Source organism: Anas acuta, chromosome Z (genome assembly GCF_963932015.1).
Source record: "Anas acuta chromosome Z, bAnaAcu1.1, whole genome shotgun sequence".
In the NCBI taxonomy this organism is placed as follows: Eukaryota; Metazoa; Chordata; class Aves; order Anseriformes; family Anatidae; genus Anas; species Anas acuta.
In genome coordinates, this window is record NC_089017.1 from 77223202 (window position 1) to 77238527 (window position 15326).

Here is a 15326-nt window from a genome sequence, read left to right on the forward strand (position 1 = left end):
AATCTGCAGGAATTTTTGTAGAAATATTTTATGCTATGTGTTTTGCAATTTAGTTTTTCTAGATGAAAGAGAAGCAAAAGCACTGTACAAACAGCCTACAATTTGGTCTGTTTTCTCTAAGCTGAACTGAAGAAAAGGAAGTATCTCTAGCCACTGGGATCGCGTTTATACTTGACCATTTTTCTTGTTACACCATTTTTAATCCCACTCCTCTTCTGATGGAAATCCATGACAGCTAGGCTGAAGGTAAACCCAGATGCATGGTGGAAATACAGATGAAACATAGGTGATGAACTGTATTTCTGACGTGTCATATTCAGACAAAAAATAGAGAGGCCAGGAAAACTTCTTTTCCTTGAGGTTTTCAACATCTGAGCTGTAAAGAATCTCTTCTACTTGCACCCTAGACCAAGACGCCAAAGGTGACTGCCTATATACGTGCATATGCTTTTGTGTTCTTCTTGAGAATGCACTCCACACAACCAATTTTAATGAAGAAACAGCCAGCTTCAGACATGTTAAAGGAATTCTTACCTGGTGACAGCAAATATTTTAAAGTTATAATGCAGGTAGGTATTATCTATTGTAGCATGTTCTACTATCACCCCCCAGCCAGAGCAGCAGCCTAGATAGGCTTTTGGAATTTCTGCATGAACAACACATCACAAAAGACAGACGGTTGCCTGGAAATATTATGCACAGAGATTTTTATAACCTATGTTAATGAGAGGGACTCCTCATTTTTTCCCTCCAGTGCAATCGCTGTGATACTGCAAGCGAAATTCATCATCACTGGTCCCACAATGAGACAAATTCTTACCAGATACCACTGCTGATTCCACATAGGATCGTTGAAAAGATTCTCTGCTGATTCTCTCATGGTAGCACGCTTAGTTCGCTTTTTCTCGTATTGCTGCTCTGCCCATGACACCTACAATTATTTGTAAAAATGTGATATGTAAGCCAGTATACATTGAGACTCTATTAGCCTAGAGGACAAGGGTTTTCCTCACCCAGCTAGACTTTCATGCTTAGGGCTAGACGAGCAACATTTGATGCAGAGAGGAGGATTATTTATTCTGTACTACAGTGTATTTTAGGAGAGAGGACTCAGTGAAATCACTATGCCATACAATTAATTCATGTAAAGTACAAGTTACCAGTGGAAATCCTGTGAATGCCACACAATGCAGACTTCTATATCAAATGTGTAGTATGGCTAGAAGGTTATTGAAGTAGTGATGTTTACTGAACCAAACAAAACTACACTTTGCTTCTTTTTCATACATTAATTTTAATGCCTATTGATTTATACTTGGAGTTACAAGAAAAGAAGAAAGACTATCTCTGGCTTTATCTCTGACTAGCAGTCATAATGATGATGTTACTCATAGCCCAGCTGGACCTTCAAGTCTCCTTCCCACTACTGTTTTGAGTGTGATCTGTTAGTAAACCAGGAATATTGGACTAAATTCCTCACTGGCATAATTCCACTTGAGGCTACTGAGAGCCAAAATGCTTCAGTGTGTTTTGATAATGCATCTGTACACTGAATTGCCTGGCATTTGTGCATAAACACAGCATTCCCTAAGTCAGAGGATTATGTTTTAACAATACTTCCCACCCTTGGTCCTTGGAATACTTTCTTAAATCCACTTTAAATCCAGTCCTGACTCTGCTGTGCGACACCCATCTGTGCTGTGTGCTCCTTTTGGAAATTGGAAAAAAATGGTACTGCAGGCACCTGGGCAGTCATTCTGACCCAGACCAAGGTGCTGCTTTTGATTCCAATTTCCAAACAGGCAATCTAGGTTAAAAAGCTTAGCTTCAGGAGGTTGCCACAGTCCTGCTTTGAGGACATTTTAAGAATCCATTTAAGAATGCCTTGGATTTAAACCTTTTGCTTTATGCATCTGAACAGACTTTAGTACTTTTCCCTACTGTCGTTTGATGACCTTATGGTCCTTGCATATATCACTATATATGAAATAATTATAAGACTGAGTTAGAAATTATTATAATGAATAAATGCACTAATTTGATTAAAATACATCTTTTCTAAGGAGAACTTAATTAATATTCACTGCAAGAACATTAACCCTGAAAGATGGAAGCTACAGCAAGCACATATACTGAGAGCTAATGCTGCTCACTTTGCTACCTATTTAGTACTGAAGCCCCTACAAAGCACAATTAGTCTCGGGAGATGAATATACCCATGAAGTACAAGTATTTTAAACTGCACTACTGAAATCCGAGGCCATATATACTTCTGCACAGGTTAGAGCAATTACCATGATTCTATTCCCTGCCCACAGCAAAGCTTGGCCTCTGCATCACCCAATGGTAATTAAGAATTGACAGTTTCCACGCTTGTTGTTTTCTGATGCGGACAACTGCTCTGAGGGAAATGAGCTGAAACTACCAAGCACATATGTCAGACAAACAAGCCAAATGTTTGTCACTCAGCAGCTGGGTAAGGTTCACGCTATCCATCTACAGCAAAAGCTAACGGCCCTATGCCAGATCTATAGAGCACTGGAAATTATTTTGATTCAGGTCCCTTGCAAGAAAGTGGACTCAGAAGCAAGTGCAAATACTGGAAGATGTTGTGGAGCCAAATATTTGTGGCCTTTCAAAACGTTCACAGGCGTTACCCATTTTACTACTAACACTTGGACAGCCACAGGAAGGAGATAAATATTCGGAGTAGAGCCAAGTTTTGCGCCAGCTTTCATGGCTAAAGTATTGTAAAATTCATCAAGGCAATACACAAACCAAGGATTCTCTTCTCTTTTTTTTTTTTTTTTATATAAGAATGAATTTAAACCCTTTTAAATAGGTTGTTGCTTAACAGAATTAGCTCGTTGGAGTAAAGGTCCATGCATAACCACACAGCCTTACATGATTGCCTCTTGTTTGTATACTTACCTAATGGCATAATTACACCTCGTTAATTCACATAGTTAATTTGCATACGAGAGGGTAAACAAAAGGGAAATTGGAGCAGATTTAGCAAATCACCTGCAGCACTTTGAAACTGGTTTGGGGGTCTAAGTACATGAATATGCAGCAATGTTTAGTGGTAATGCACGTAATGCAATGACTTCCACTCTGCTCACAACACAAGAATCTGGTATGTTAAACATGGTTGTGTTTTCCTGTGTAACAGACATTTGAGGTATTAAGTACTAAAAAAGAATCACAGAATATCGCAGGTTGGAAGGGACCTACAAGGATCAGACTCCAACTCCTGGGTCTACACAGGACCACCCAAAAACCAGACCATGTGTCTGACAGCGTTGTCCAAACTCTTCCTAAACTCCAACAGGCTCGATGCCATGACCACATCCCTGGGCAGCCTGGGTGCAGAACCCTTCCCTAACCCCCAGCCTGACCCTCCCCTGTCCCAGCTCCATGCTGTTCCCTCAGGTCCTGTCACTGTCCCCAGAGAAGAAGGGAGAGAAAAGCGAGGAACTGCAGCCAGATCTCTGCTCCTGAACGCTGTACTATGACAACACAGGTATGGGCATAAATTATAGCATTAAACCTTTATTTGTGGTGGTTTTTACACTAAAGCTGTGGCTTTGAGCAACCCCAGTTTAGAAAGGTTTCACCCAGAAGACTTGAACCACTAATCTGATGCTTGCAAGGAGACAGACGGGAATGAACAGCTTTGAAACAGAACATGCAAAACAAATACGCTGTCTCACCCCCTCCTTTAATTCTTCATAGAATGTTTCCTCCTAACTGATGTTTGCATCCAAAAACTTCACTCAGATAACCAATTACTTCTTCTCAAGTGATTCATCCTTACATGACAAAACGTTGGTTTTCACAATGAAGTTACTTGACGTTTTGGACTGCTGCTGCAATAATGCTGATTTGAAATTCAAATGTCATCATTCTGATGTGTGTCAGATGCTGTTTTTAAGAGGGGCTGACAGCATTCCGCTCTGTTCCTTAAATTTGCCACCCACCACATTTCCTCAGCATGTTTACAAATAGGGATGCTTCTCTCTTAAGTAAAGTCAAATAAATGCAGAGTCTGCCTTGCTACAGGATTGTGCCTTAGACTGTATAATCCATGGCTCTGAACACTGCCCATCCCTGATTTCTGGGGGACCCCAACATACCAAAAGACTGTAAGTCTAGGTCATGTGATGAATCCCTTAAGCTGGGGTCTTCTCTTGCCATAGAAAAAATAAATCTAGCAAAACCTCAGTCTTTTTTTTTTTTTTTTTTAAGATTGAATCACTTTAAATAGAACCTAATTTCCATGGCCATCACATACACATGGCCTGATTAAACATATTGGATCTATGGATTTTTGCTTTGAATCGAGCTCTGTTTTTCGTCATTCATGTTTTCACCAGCAGCACATCAGCATCTGAAATTCCAAACCTCTGCAATGCTGCATATTTTAAATCTTAATTTGGAAAGCTCTTGCAAGAAATAGGGTAAGAGAGGGTCAGAGTCTGCCTGTTAATGATGGAATTATAAAGTATTACTCAACACAAGTATGGATAGCTGAATACATTAGACTTGCAAAACAAGCAAAGTCTGCCTGTGACCTCGTTAGGAGGCTGGCAATCAATGAACAGTCAGAATAAACAGAGGGCATAAAAAAAAATAAAATAAAAAAATAACACTCACCCGCTCATCATCAGAAAGTCTTTTAGTGATATGAATGGCACTTCTTCGAGACCGTCTGGGATGGCTTTTATGTCTGAATAGGTAGTGATTTTTGAGTGATCCAATCTATAAGACAGAGGTGTGCTGTAAGCATGGAGAGGTATCTCCCTACCGCAAACAAATATCCACAGTCACAACCCGACAGAATGCTTTCTGCTTGAAAGAGAAGAGCAGGAAACTACGTTTAAATATGTTAATCCGAACAGGAACACTCTTCAAGTAAGAAGTGCTTGTCACAGCCTGCGTGCTGCTAAAAGGGCTGGGGGGAATAATTTCATTGAACCTCATCAAGTCGCACTCATTACTACGACAGTACTCAGCAAAGTAGCGCTACTCCTGTAGTAGCGACCGGAGCAACCAGAAGTGCCCTGGCAGAGACACGTCCCAGCGGGAGGTCAGGTTATGCATTTGGCCGCATTCCCCGATTTTGGCCCCTTGGCTGTGCCCGGGGGCTTTGTGCCTCGGGGTCGGCACCGGGGAACCCGAGGGCTTGGGGAGCCCGGACCGGGGGTCTCCCGGCGAGGGGCCACTAGTGGGTGAAGAGTGGGCGAGGACTGAGCGAAGAGGGGAGGTTGGGAGGGGGTCGCCGGCGCCCCCGGCCCCAGGACGCCGCGGTGGGAACGGAGGCTGCCTGCGGACCCCCGCCCGGCGCCGGGACGGAGCCGCCACCTCTACGCGGTTACTCATCCCTGACAACGCTGACGTCACGGCATCCCAAAAAAAAAAATACAAAAATACAAGCGATGGGGAGGAGGGGGGGGGGTGTGTGGAACAAGGAGCCCCGCGCCCGGAGCCCCCCGTGCTGGGCTGGGGCGGGGGGAGCCGCCCGCAGCCCCGCTCCGTGCGTGGGGCGGGGGTCTTCGGCGGGGCAGCTCCCTGAAATGGGGTAAAGGGGGCGTGTGTATGGGGTTAAAGGGGTATGGGGGTGCGTATGGGGTAAAAGGGTGTAGGTGTGTGTATATGGGGTAAAGGGGCGCGTGTGCATGCAAAGGGATGCGTGCGCATGGGCTGTGCGCCCCGCGCCCGCTCCGCCGCCCGTACCTGCCCCACGAGGTCGTAGCCCAGCTCCTCGGCGATGTCCCTGGCGGCGTCGGGGCCCGCGGGGACCTCGGCCGCCCACTCGTTGAGGAATTGCCGCCCGGCACCGCCGCCGCGGGGCAGGCAGCAGGCGGCCAGCAGCGCCAGGGCCGCGCAGCGCCCGCACCAGCGGAGCCCGTCCATGGCCGCAGCGGGCCGGCGTTGCTAAGCGAGCGCGGAGGGGCTTGGCACGGCTCGGCAAGGCTTGGCACGGATCAGCACAGCACGGCTCGGCTCGGCAGGGCTCGGTGCTGCGCGGCTGCCCGTCTCCGCGCGGCCGCCCAGACCCCTCGGTCTCCGGAATGGAAATGAGCGTTTTGCACGTCAAAACGACGACAGACATCCTGACGTCAAAGTCTACCTGGCCCCCGGGCCGGGAGGGTGCTTCCCCCGGGGTAGGGGAGGGAGGGATGGAGAGGGGGGCGGGCGGCTCCGTCGGGGCTCCCGCCCCCTCCCGCGGAGGGAGGCGAGGGGCGCGGGGCCGCTGCCGGCGTCGTGCCCGCGCACCGTGCCCGCGGCTCGCCCCCGCGGCTCGCCCCCGGTGCGGTGGGAGCGGAGGTCGCGCCGTCCGTCCCCCCCCGTCGGCGACACCCCTCCGCCAGGCCCTCGGGTGTCGCTGGGAGGAGCCGCGGCGCCGGTGTAATTTGGGAGGGTAAAACGTTTCTCGTCCTTTTTCTTCTTGCAATTCACTAAATTAGCCGAACCTGAGTTACCCGCACCGTCGACCGACACCTCCAGCCGGGCGCCGCCGCCCGCTGCCCTGATGTAGCAGGTGCCCTCACCCCAAAACGCTGTTGCTCGAAAATAATGATTAACCAAACTTTTTGTTGCACCCGGAGGTCTTCGTGTTGCAGTTTCTCAGCAAATTACAGGCTTTGCTAAATACTCATTTAATTCTGTAATTTCATTTTCCATGGGTGACTGCCCAGCTCCTTCTGTTTTATTTAGCTTTCCTACTGCCTTCTCTTTGCCTTTTCTCTCCTCACGTCAGAAAAGTTCTCTAAAGATTTCCTAGTATTCCCTGGACATTCTTGCTTCTACCTGTGAAACTGAACCTTTTAGCAGTTTCAGTTTATATTTAACTCAATTTAAATGCTTCCTTATTCCAGCTTTTAAACTGGACATTTAAAATGTCAGCATTGTGCTCTCTCTTTATTATAGTGTGGCCAATATGCCTGCCTACTCTTCATTCGCTTTTAAAATAGGAAGATGATGGAAAGCATAAATGCAAAACAACGAGGAGCGGAAAATATGGAAATTGTAGAAAGCCAGCATTTGAGGAAATAGATGAAAGCTCAGCCTTGGAAATCGTTGTACCAGGACAGGTACAGATCTCAGAGCATCGTGAGGACTCCTGTGTTCCCATAGGGATCAGGGGGTTGTTACCATTGCAGCTCGAGTATTGGGCATTACATTTACAGGGGCTCAAAAGAACAAGAGTTTGAATGGATCAGGGGAGGTGGGGAGGATGAATGTCTTAGGTATACCAGAAGCACCTGTAATATTTTGATAAATATCAGTATACAACCTAGCTTATCAATTAAATGAAACTACAATACTATCCTGACACTCACCAACGCTCACTTGGTGAGGACACTCCAGGGTTTGCCAAAGTCAAGCCAAGGGCTAGGATGTGTTTTCTGTTCAATTTAATTTATTGTATTCGATGCATCATTTCCTCAGTGTTTACTGGCAAAAAATGTATTTTCTTCACTTTCCTGGACAGATGCCTTAAAGATCCCTCTGTTCCATTTTTAGCACTGTGTTTCTGAGGCTTCCTTTCAATGCGGCTGTTTTGGCAAGCAGTTTCTGGGTCCAGATACAGATTTTTCCTCTGCTGGTTTTATCAGTACTGTTCTGCTCAGAACACAAAGGGCTTTTTACCTCTCAATTCATGTCATGGATATTGTACTTTGGCTTACATTTTACATTCAGTATTGAGTAACTCTGTAGAAACATCTCCATGCAGAAATGAAACAAAAGACATCTATATGTATAGTGATAGTTTATATTCCCAAGTCTTAAGAGGTGCATAGAACATTTACATCCCTAAGACTGTCTTGCACATCTCCATTCTCTTTTCTAAAGCCTTAGTTTATTCCAACGTGTTTATTTATGGGGATAACATTTTGTTCAGGACATAAGTTAGATGGCCTGTGTACAAGGTCCTGAGCTCTGATAGAAAATGATCTATGTGCTATACAGACTTGGTTATCCTATCCATTAATGAAGGATGCTGTCCAACCCACTGCATTCCTGTCTAATAATAGCACAATGGAAAAGAACAGCTTGCTCAGCAGCATCAGGTGGAGTCAATGATAATTGTTTCATGGTCCATAAGCACTTCACATTTGTTGTTTATCAGTGAAAGATTTATTTAGTGCACCTAATGGTATTCTGCCTAAGTGTAAGCTTGGAAACAAACACAAGACCAACTATAAAAAGATGATTTCTATTGTATAACTTCAGTTTAGCATGGTATTCAACACAGACTTGCTCCTAACTAGGGGAAATAGGTTCTGAGATGGATTTATATTCTTCTTGTGGAGAAACATTGGTAATGAAATGTTTGGTTTGTTTTTAGTGTGTGATATTTGAGTGGGAATCATTAAATTTCCCAACTGGAAGTGTCTTGTTATGGCCCAAGTGCAAAATGTTCACCTGAGCAAAGATATAATGTCTGTATTGGGCTAGCTCATAAAGAGTTGTATCTAATAGTTGAAGTACAAGCAATAAATCCCCCCAGTCCCAGTCCTGATTTTCATATAACATAAGTGTAAATCAGCAGTTATTCTATTTTTTTTTTTTTTTAATTATATGACAGCAGTGAAAATTAACTCAAAATCAGGACCCAAGGACAAGTGTTCTGAAGTCTTGAATTGCTTCAGCAATTATAAATACAAATCTTCATCTGTTTATGTTCTGGATTCCTTCCCTTCAGCACACTTACCTCACAGGGATATTTTGAAGAGGTATTATTGAGGTTTTATAGCTTCCTCTAGGATGTTTGGAGAAGGTGTTATTGAAAGTGTCCTCATACAGCCCACATGAAAATTTAGCCTCGTTATAGCCACAGACACTATTTCAACTCTCTTGTGCCTAGGAACTTAGCTGTTTGTTTGTTTGTTTTCTTCCTCCTTGTCAAGATGCTTGTATAGGTTTTAATTTATAGCTGTATTTTTTGTACTCAGATTTCTGATCCTTCAAATATATGTGCCCAAAAAAAAAGGGAGACAGACTGGTTTTGAAAAGCCAAACGCTTACACACAACATCCTATTCCCTTGCTCTTTAGTAGGGCTGAAATATTTAAAACTGGTAGTTCATATTCAAGCTTCAGGACTATGTTTTTGAGCCCATCTTGTTGCTTAACTGTCGTGGCATAATTCAGGATGCCCATTTGCATTTGCTGCAGCACATGCTGTGGAGAAAGGGCTAGTGCTGGAAACTGGAGGAGCAGGGGCAGGGGAGGAGGAGCAGGGGATGGGCAGGTGTGGGATTTGCTCTCTCTGCTCCAGACGGCACTGCTTGGCTTTACTATTTTCACACTGGCAACAAATCCACTCCATCAACTTTTCAGCATGAGAGATCAGTCAGAACCATGCAGACAGGCAGATTCTGCCCCATGGGGCAAGGTTGGAAAGCTCAATCACCATCTCTGAATGGCAACTAGTATCCAAATAAATATATTTATTACGAGGTAGAAAGCACAGGCATGAAGCTCTGAAACTCATGAAATGATAAAGCTGTCAATGAAACAAAAGCACTCCAGGAAACTTTAAAGACATTAAGATGTAGCCTCCATTTTTGTGCCCCTTGTAGAAGAGGGGCAATTATCTTTCTTGGTGAGACAAAGATATTGAATTGAATAGCAAAGATAAAAAGGAACAGACCATAATGAAAACTAAAGGTGGGTAGAACACCTTTAGTTTTCTGTTTTTTCTGCAGAAAAAAAAAAAATAATTACCATGAAGCTTCAGGGGAATTGCATCATTCTATAATATTAATATTTCAAAAGAATATTTTTGATGAAGAATTGTATTATGCAATCACTTTTGATTTTGAATCAGTTACATGATAAAGCCAGAAAGCAAAGTCATTTCTGATGTCACTTCACAAAGCTGACCCATTTGATTTTGTAGGATGAAGCTAAGAACTATGACATGCTGGGAGCCACCCAGCTGGAGAGCAGCCTGGCAGAAAACGACCTGGGTTCCTGGTGGACACCAAGTTGAACATGAGCCAGGGGTGGGACCAGATAGACCCAGAGGGCATTGGCAGCCTCAGCCATTCTAGTATTCTGGGAGATTTTGTCTACTTGTATAATTTTCTTTTGACATGTAAACGTAACTAGGTTAAAATATTGGTAGTAGGAAATTGTGATGAAAATGCAGAGACACTTGTTTGGAGGGAAGAGGTTAATGCACAAGGATCAAAGATCATCCCAATTTGAGTTAAAGTGTTTTGACTGCTCCATGTATTACAAGCTTTCGTCATCTAAAGGTGGCTTTTCAGGCTGCCATTGAGCAGCTCCAGGGCCAGGCTTGCTGCCAAATTTGCAGAATTCCTCTGACTTTCACCCTGACAGCTGAGGAACTGCTCTGTGATATCATCCATTAGGAACAATGCCTTCTACCTCCTTCTCTCATTCAAGTGCATTAACCTAGAAGAACAATCGCTTGTGAAATGTGTTCCATGGAAAGTGGCTGCCGGTATTTCTACCTCCATCTCATTACAAAATCCTGCCTGTTGTTAATGCAAGATCACTAGACCTCGGACAGCTATCGGGAGCTGAACAGTTCTGCAAAATAAATCTTCAGGCTGAAAAGTGTAAAAACAATCTGTCATGTGGGTGTCCATTTTATTCTATTGAATATTTGAAGGATCCAACTTGAGGAGGTTAATAACATTTAGTGGCATTTTGTGTTATATTTAGTTTTAACTTGCTAAGTCAGAGGACGACATTTGAAAATGACAATTGCTGGAAACACGGTTTGATGGCTAAAGAGGATGTAGTAGCTGGCGTAGCTTAATTATTTAAATACTAAAGAGGGCTGTGCCACTCACAGTCAATTTGGCTCTAGACCAAAGAATACTCTTGACCAAACTCTTTTTCGGTAACTATTTCTTTTTCTGCAGGAGCCAATGCTACGAAGTAATTGAAGGATAACATAAAAGAAGCCATATGTGTAGGCAATGGCAAAGAATATGGGAAACACCTGTTTTTCCTTCAATTACTGCCTGCAAACTAGTGGGGCATGTTTATTTTGGGGGCATTACATTTGCTTGGGTAATAGCGCATGACACATTTTCAGTTTTACTGCAGACGAACACTGAGAACAGCTAATCATATCTGTTCAAATGAAATGCAAACATGCCCTCCCAGCCATACGTGCAGTTAAACAGGGGACTAATGACACCACGCATTACCCGCTGCGTGCACTTCTGCAAGCAGGAAGCAGTTGGTGAACAACCGTCCATTTGTAGAAACCTGGCTAATTTTGTTTACTCTATGTCTCTAACTAATCCAAGCAAAAAGCCTGGAAAATGCACAGGCAGACCTGTAGGAGACACAGAAAAGCCCAGAAAAACAGCAATAATATGAATATTTGGAACAGACAAAGAAAACCCCCAAATTATTCTTCTGGCAATAGAAAGAAGAAGTTGCAAGTTCATACCCTGTTAGTAATCCGGATAACAGAGGTGACCAAAAATAGGGAAATATTTTAGGGAAATATTTTATTAATTTAACCTAAATGGATATAAATCCCTTCATTTTTAAATTCTACTATTTGGGGGGTTATACCTTTAACAATGTTTTACTTCCAGTAAGGGGTTTAGTTGTCCTCACTTGCAAGCTCTGCAATAAATCCCTAAGTGAAGGCCAACACATTCACACGTTGTTGACATGTTTTAGTAACAGTATAAATAATATTCAGTGTTGATAAAAACATTGCTGAGAACTCTAAATTATTATTCTCACTGCACATTTAATTTAAAGGGGCCAATTCTGTAGAGTCTTGTTGGAAGACTAACTACATTGATTAATTAATTTAAAATGTCTGTTATACAGGGTTCTTCATGTTCCGTTTCAAATGTGTTGCAAAAAGGGAAAAGACAGGAAAGAACAGAGCATGAAAGCATGAGATAAGAGAACAAATACGTAGGTAAGCTGATTAAAGCACATTCAGGATTTAGAAGCTACCTAGAGAAAAAGCCTATCAGTTTCTTCTCTTTATTTATTTATTTTGGTAATGTAATTTGTAAGCTATTTCATATATGACATTTGAGTTAAGTATCAATAAGTGACAATAAACAACGATTTTAGGTTTAAAATTCAAAAAAGTTTTCTTTCGTGAGAAAAGAACTACGTGTGAAGAACTATGGTGTGAAACGAACTATGAGAAACTATCTTACGAGTTCTTCTTGCCAAAATCAGTACCAGGCCCAGAGTGTACCCAACAAAGGGAAAAGAAGAAAAGACATCTTTTAGACACACTTCCTAGAATGTTTCGGTGGCAAGTAAGAGCTGCTGTTAGATGGCCAGCCTATTCCAGAGAGGGAGGGCAGTGCCCATCACCTACCTGCTCGTGCCTGTTTGTCATTAACATGGGGCAGGTGAACACCAGGGATGTAGGAGCAAAGACACTCTCACCACTTTCTTCTCACCATATGGCTGAGTGTCCCACCCACCCAGAACCTGATGCCAGCCCTGCTTCTTGTGGCACCTGACTGCCCTGTGGAGGCCACACCAGTGCCCGAAGTCAATTAACAGGAGAGGCACCTGGCTGTCCAGAAAACTTGTGAGGAATCAGGCTGGTTTGTTCAAACAGGGCAAATTCCTCTCTGGCCTTTCTCGTTTCCACTTAAAACACTTAACTCAGGCTTGCATTAGGTCAGTGAAGAATAAATCTCAATCTAAGCATTCTTAAAATGAAATCAAAATGCTCATGTGTTGGTTTGGCCAACTTAGCCAAAGCAGCACCAGACTGCGGACAGGCGAGGCTTGTGCCTGCCCTCTGCTCCTCCTCAGGGCAGCCTTCAGATGCCTGTGCTATCTGACCATAGTGCTGAGTGACATGGAGCCACACGGACTGCTTTGGGATGCTTTCAAAGGCTACCTGCCTAACAGGTCAAGTGCAGATTTGTATGAAAGGAATGAAATGCAGCTGGAAAGGTACTGAAGTTTGAGTTACTAGAACATCACTCGCAGCTGGAGAAGTGTTTTGGAACACGCTTTGAGCTGAGGTTCTGCTATGATAAAGCAATGGCATTTCAAAGCACATTGATCACCCGTGACCAAAGGGACAGTGGGGGCCAGCAGGATAAGGGAGGGAAGGCAGCAGCATGCACGGGGCTGTGCCTGCTCTGCTTTGAATCACACCGAGACTTTTTCTGTGCTATATTCAACCTGTTTTATTGTTCTTTATTTCACCATCCGCAGGAGCCCTGCTAGAGGTGCTGCCCATCCTGCAGAGTGGGCAGCTCGCCTTCAGCTTCTCCCAGCACTGGCCCCAGCCCCAGGGCACGTCACAGTGCCCTGGTGCCTGAGCCAGGCAGGGCCGGGGAAACGCAGGCACTGGCTGCGGGGACGGGCACCGAGAGCAGCTGCCAACGGCCCCACAGCACAGCTCCAACAAATCTCCCGAGAGATCCTTGCTCGGCACTCCAAGCCTCGCACAAACGCTCAGCGGGAGTCCAGGCACGAGCCAGGCTGGGCCAGGCTCTGACGGCGCCCCAATATAAGCAGCGAGGGCCGTGAGATCAAAACAAAACAAAAAAACACTAAAGAGGTAAAAAGCAAACAAACAAACAAACAAAAAACTATGTTGGTCAAATAAAGCAAAACTGTACATACAGGGCATATTAACAAGCATCGGGTAGGGACAGCCACCATTGCAAACACGAATAAAAAATGCTTCGTCTCTGAGATCCTCTGTATTTATCCAGCAATTAACACAGGTGATGTTTTTGGCAGATCATGCCTGATAAATCTGGTGGATAAAGCAACCCTAAAATGGGGTTACAGCACTGGTGGATAGGGAAGAGCAACTGTCATCCACCTGGAGTTTTGGAAGGCATTTGACACTGTCTTGCACTATATCCATGTCTCTAAGTTGGAGATTAGGTGAGCTAGAAAGAAGAAATTCTTTACTGTGATGGGGGGTGAGGCCCAGACCCAGGCTGCCTCACCTGGAAATATGTTAAATATATATTTAAATAATAAATTATTTCCAAAATATCATTAGGAGATATGTTTCACTTACACTTTTTTTTTTTTTTTTTTAATCAGAAATCTCACTTCACCTTTCTTGTTCTCTTCAGTAGCAATTTTATTTTTCCACACCTAACACAGTCTGAATTAGCTAGCATCTGTAATTTTCTAATGCCACCTTCATTCATAATAGAGCTTTGAAGTGACCTGTTCACCCACAGGAATCTGGAGATGAAATTCCAAACATCTGAAGACTAGTGCTTCAGTGTATGCTGAGTGCAGAGCAGCTGACATTTCCCTAAAAGTTACTTACAAGCAGCACTAATTACCATTTTTTCTGAAATTGTATGAGTGGCGTCAACGCAAAAAAAAAAAAAAAAAAAAAAAAAAAAGACGATCTGGATAAGAAGGTTTTGCTGGAAATATCAAATGGAGCTAAGAGCTGTAGAAGTTAAGGTCACAGAAAAAAAGGAGCATATAAGCTAAATTCCTTCTGACAGCCTTCCTGGTGCAACAATGCTAAGTATCATAGAAGAGAAGAGGTTTCCAACTCTAAAAATAAATTCAAAGCAGTACATGATGAGCACACAGTTCAGCAGCAGCCATGGCACTTTCCTTGATCTCCCTAAAACTTCAACTGGAAAGATTCAGGCCACTGCCTTTCATATATTGTTTAAATTGAAAGCCTCAAAACAAGCAGCCAACAAGTGTTTTGACATAAAAATCTTGCCTTAAGGGGTTCTGCTTCTTCACTTTTTTTTTTTTTTTTATCTTCTTTCCTGCTTCTGTGTTGTTTTCAAGCTCTTATAAATATAGAAGTGTTGAGTCCTCTCAGAAAGAACCAGAGTGCAATCTTGATTCTCATCCATTTCAGATCAAAGGAAAGAGAAAAAGAAGGAATAGGAGAACAGCTCAGAGAGAGCACAACGGAGAGTTTAAAATGAAAAACAAGCAGTGGGATCAAGCACCTCCTTTTGTTAGAGGAGTGCAGCAGATAAAAAACAGGCTGGCAATTATGCAACTGCCTCAAGAAGGAACTGCAGGAGACCTCTAACCTGGAATTGTCCTAGCGCCACAACACCGATGCTGGTCATGAGTAACAAATAACTCCACGGCAGCCCCTGCAGCATAGCCCAGAAAGGAGAAACAAGCACAGCTCAGCGAGGCAAAGGACCACACATCCCCCTCAAAACCTGCCCACCTCCCTGATGCACCAGAGCCAGCCATGTCCCCCAGAAGCTGTGGGGGGGTAGGGGTCTGGCTCGGGTTCTGTTCTCTCCTCTGGGGCACAGACCCATACAAGCAGCTGCTCCTGAGGCCACCTGAGAAATAAAGGAGCAT

General features: G+C 43.8%; 1 protein-coding gene across 1 annotated transcript in view; it reads right to left on the minus strand.

Moving 5' to 3' along the window:
* Positions 1 to 6413, minus strand: part of PCSK1 (proprotein convertase subtilisin/kexin type 1) — a 30036-nt gene extending 23623 nt beyond the window's left edge. The window contains exons 1-3 of the mRNA XM_068667194.1: positions 5737 to 6413; positions 4657 to 4761; positions 821 to 931 (exon numbers count right to left, since the gene is read on the minus strand). Coding sequence (XP_068523295.1) covers positions 821 to 931; positions 4657 to 4761; positions 5737 to 5916 — 396 coding nt within the window. The 5' untranslated portion in view covers positions 5917 to 6413. The remainder of the gene's footprint in view (positions 1 to 820; positions 932 to 4656; positions 4762 to 5736) is intronic.
* Between the last annotated feature and the right edge of the window lie 8913 nt (positions 6414 to 15326).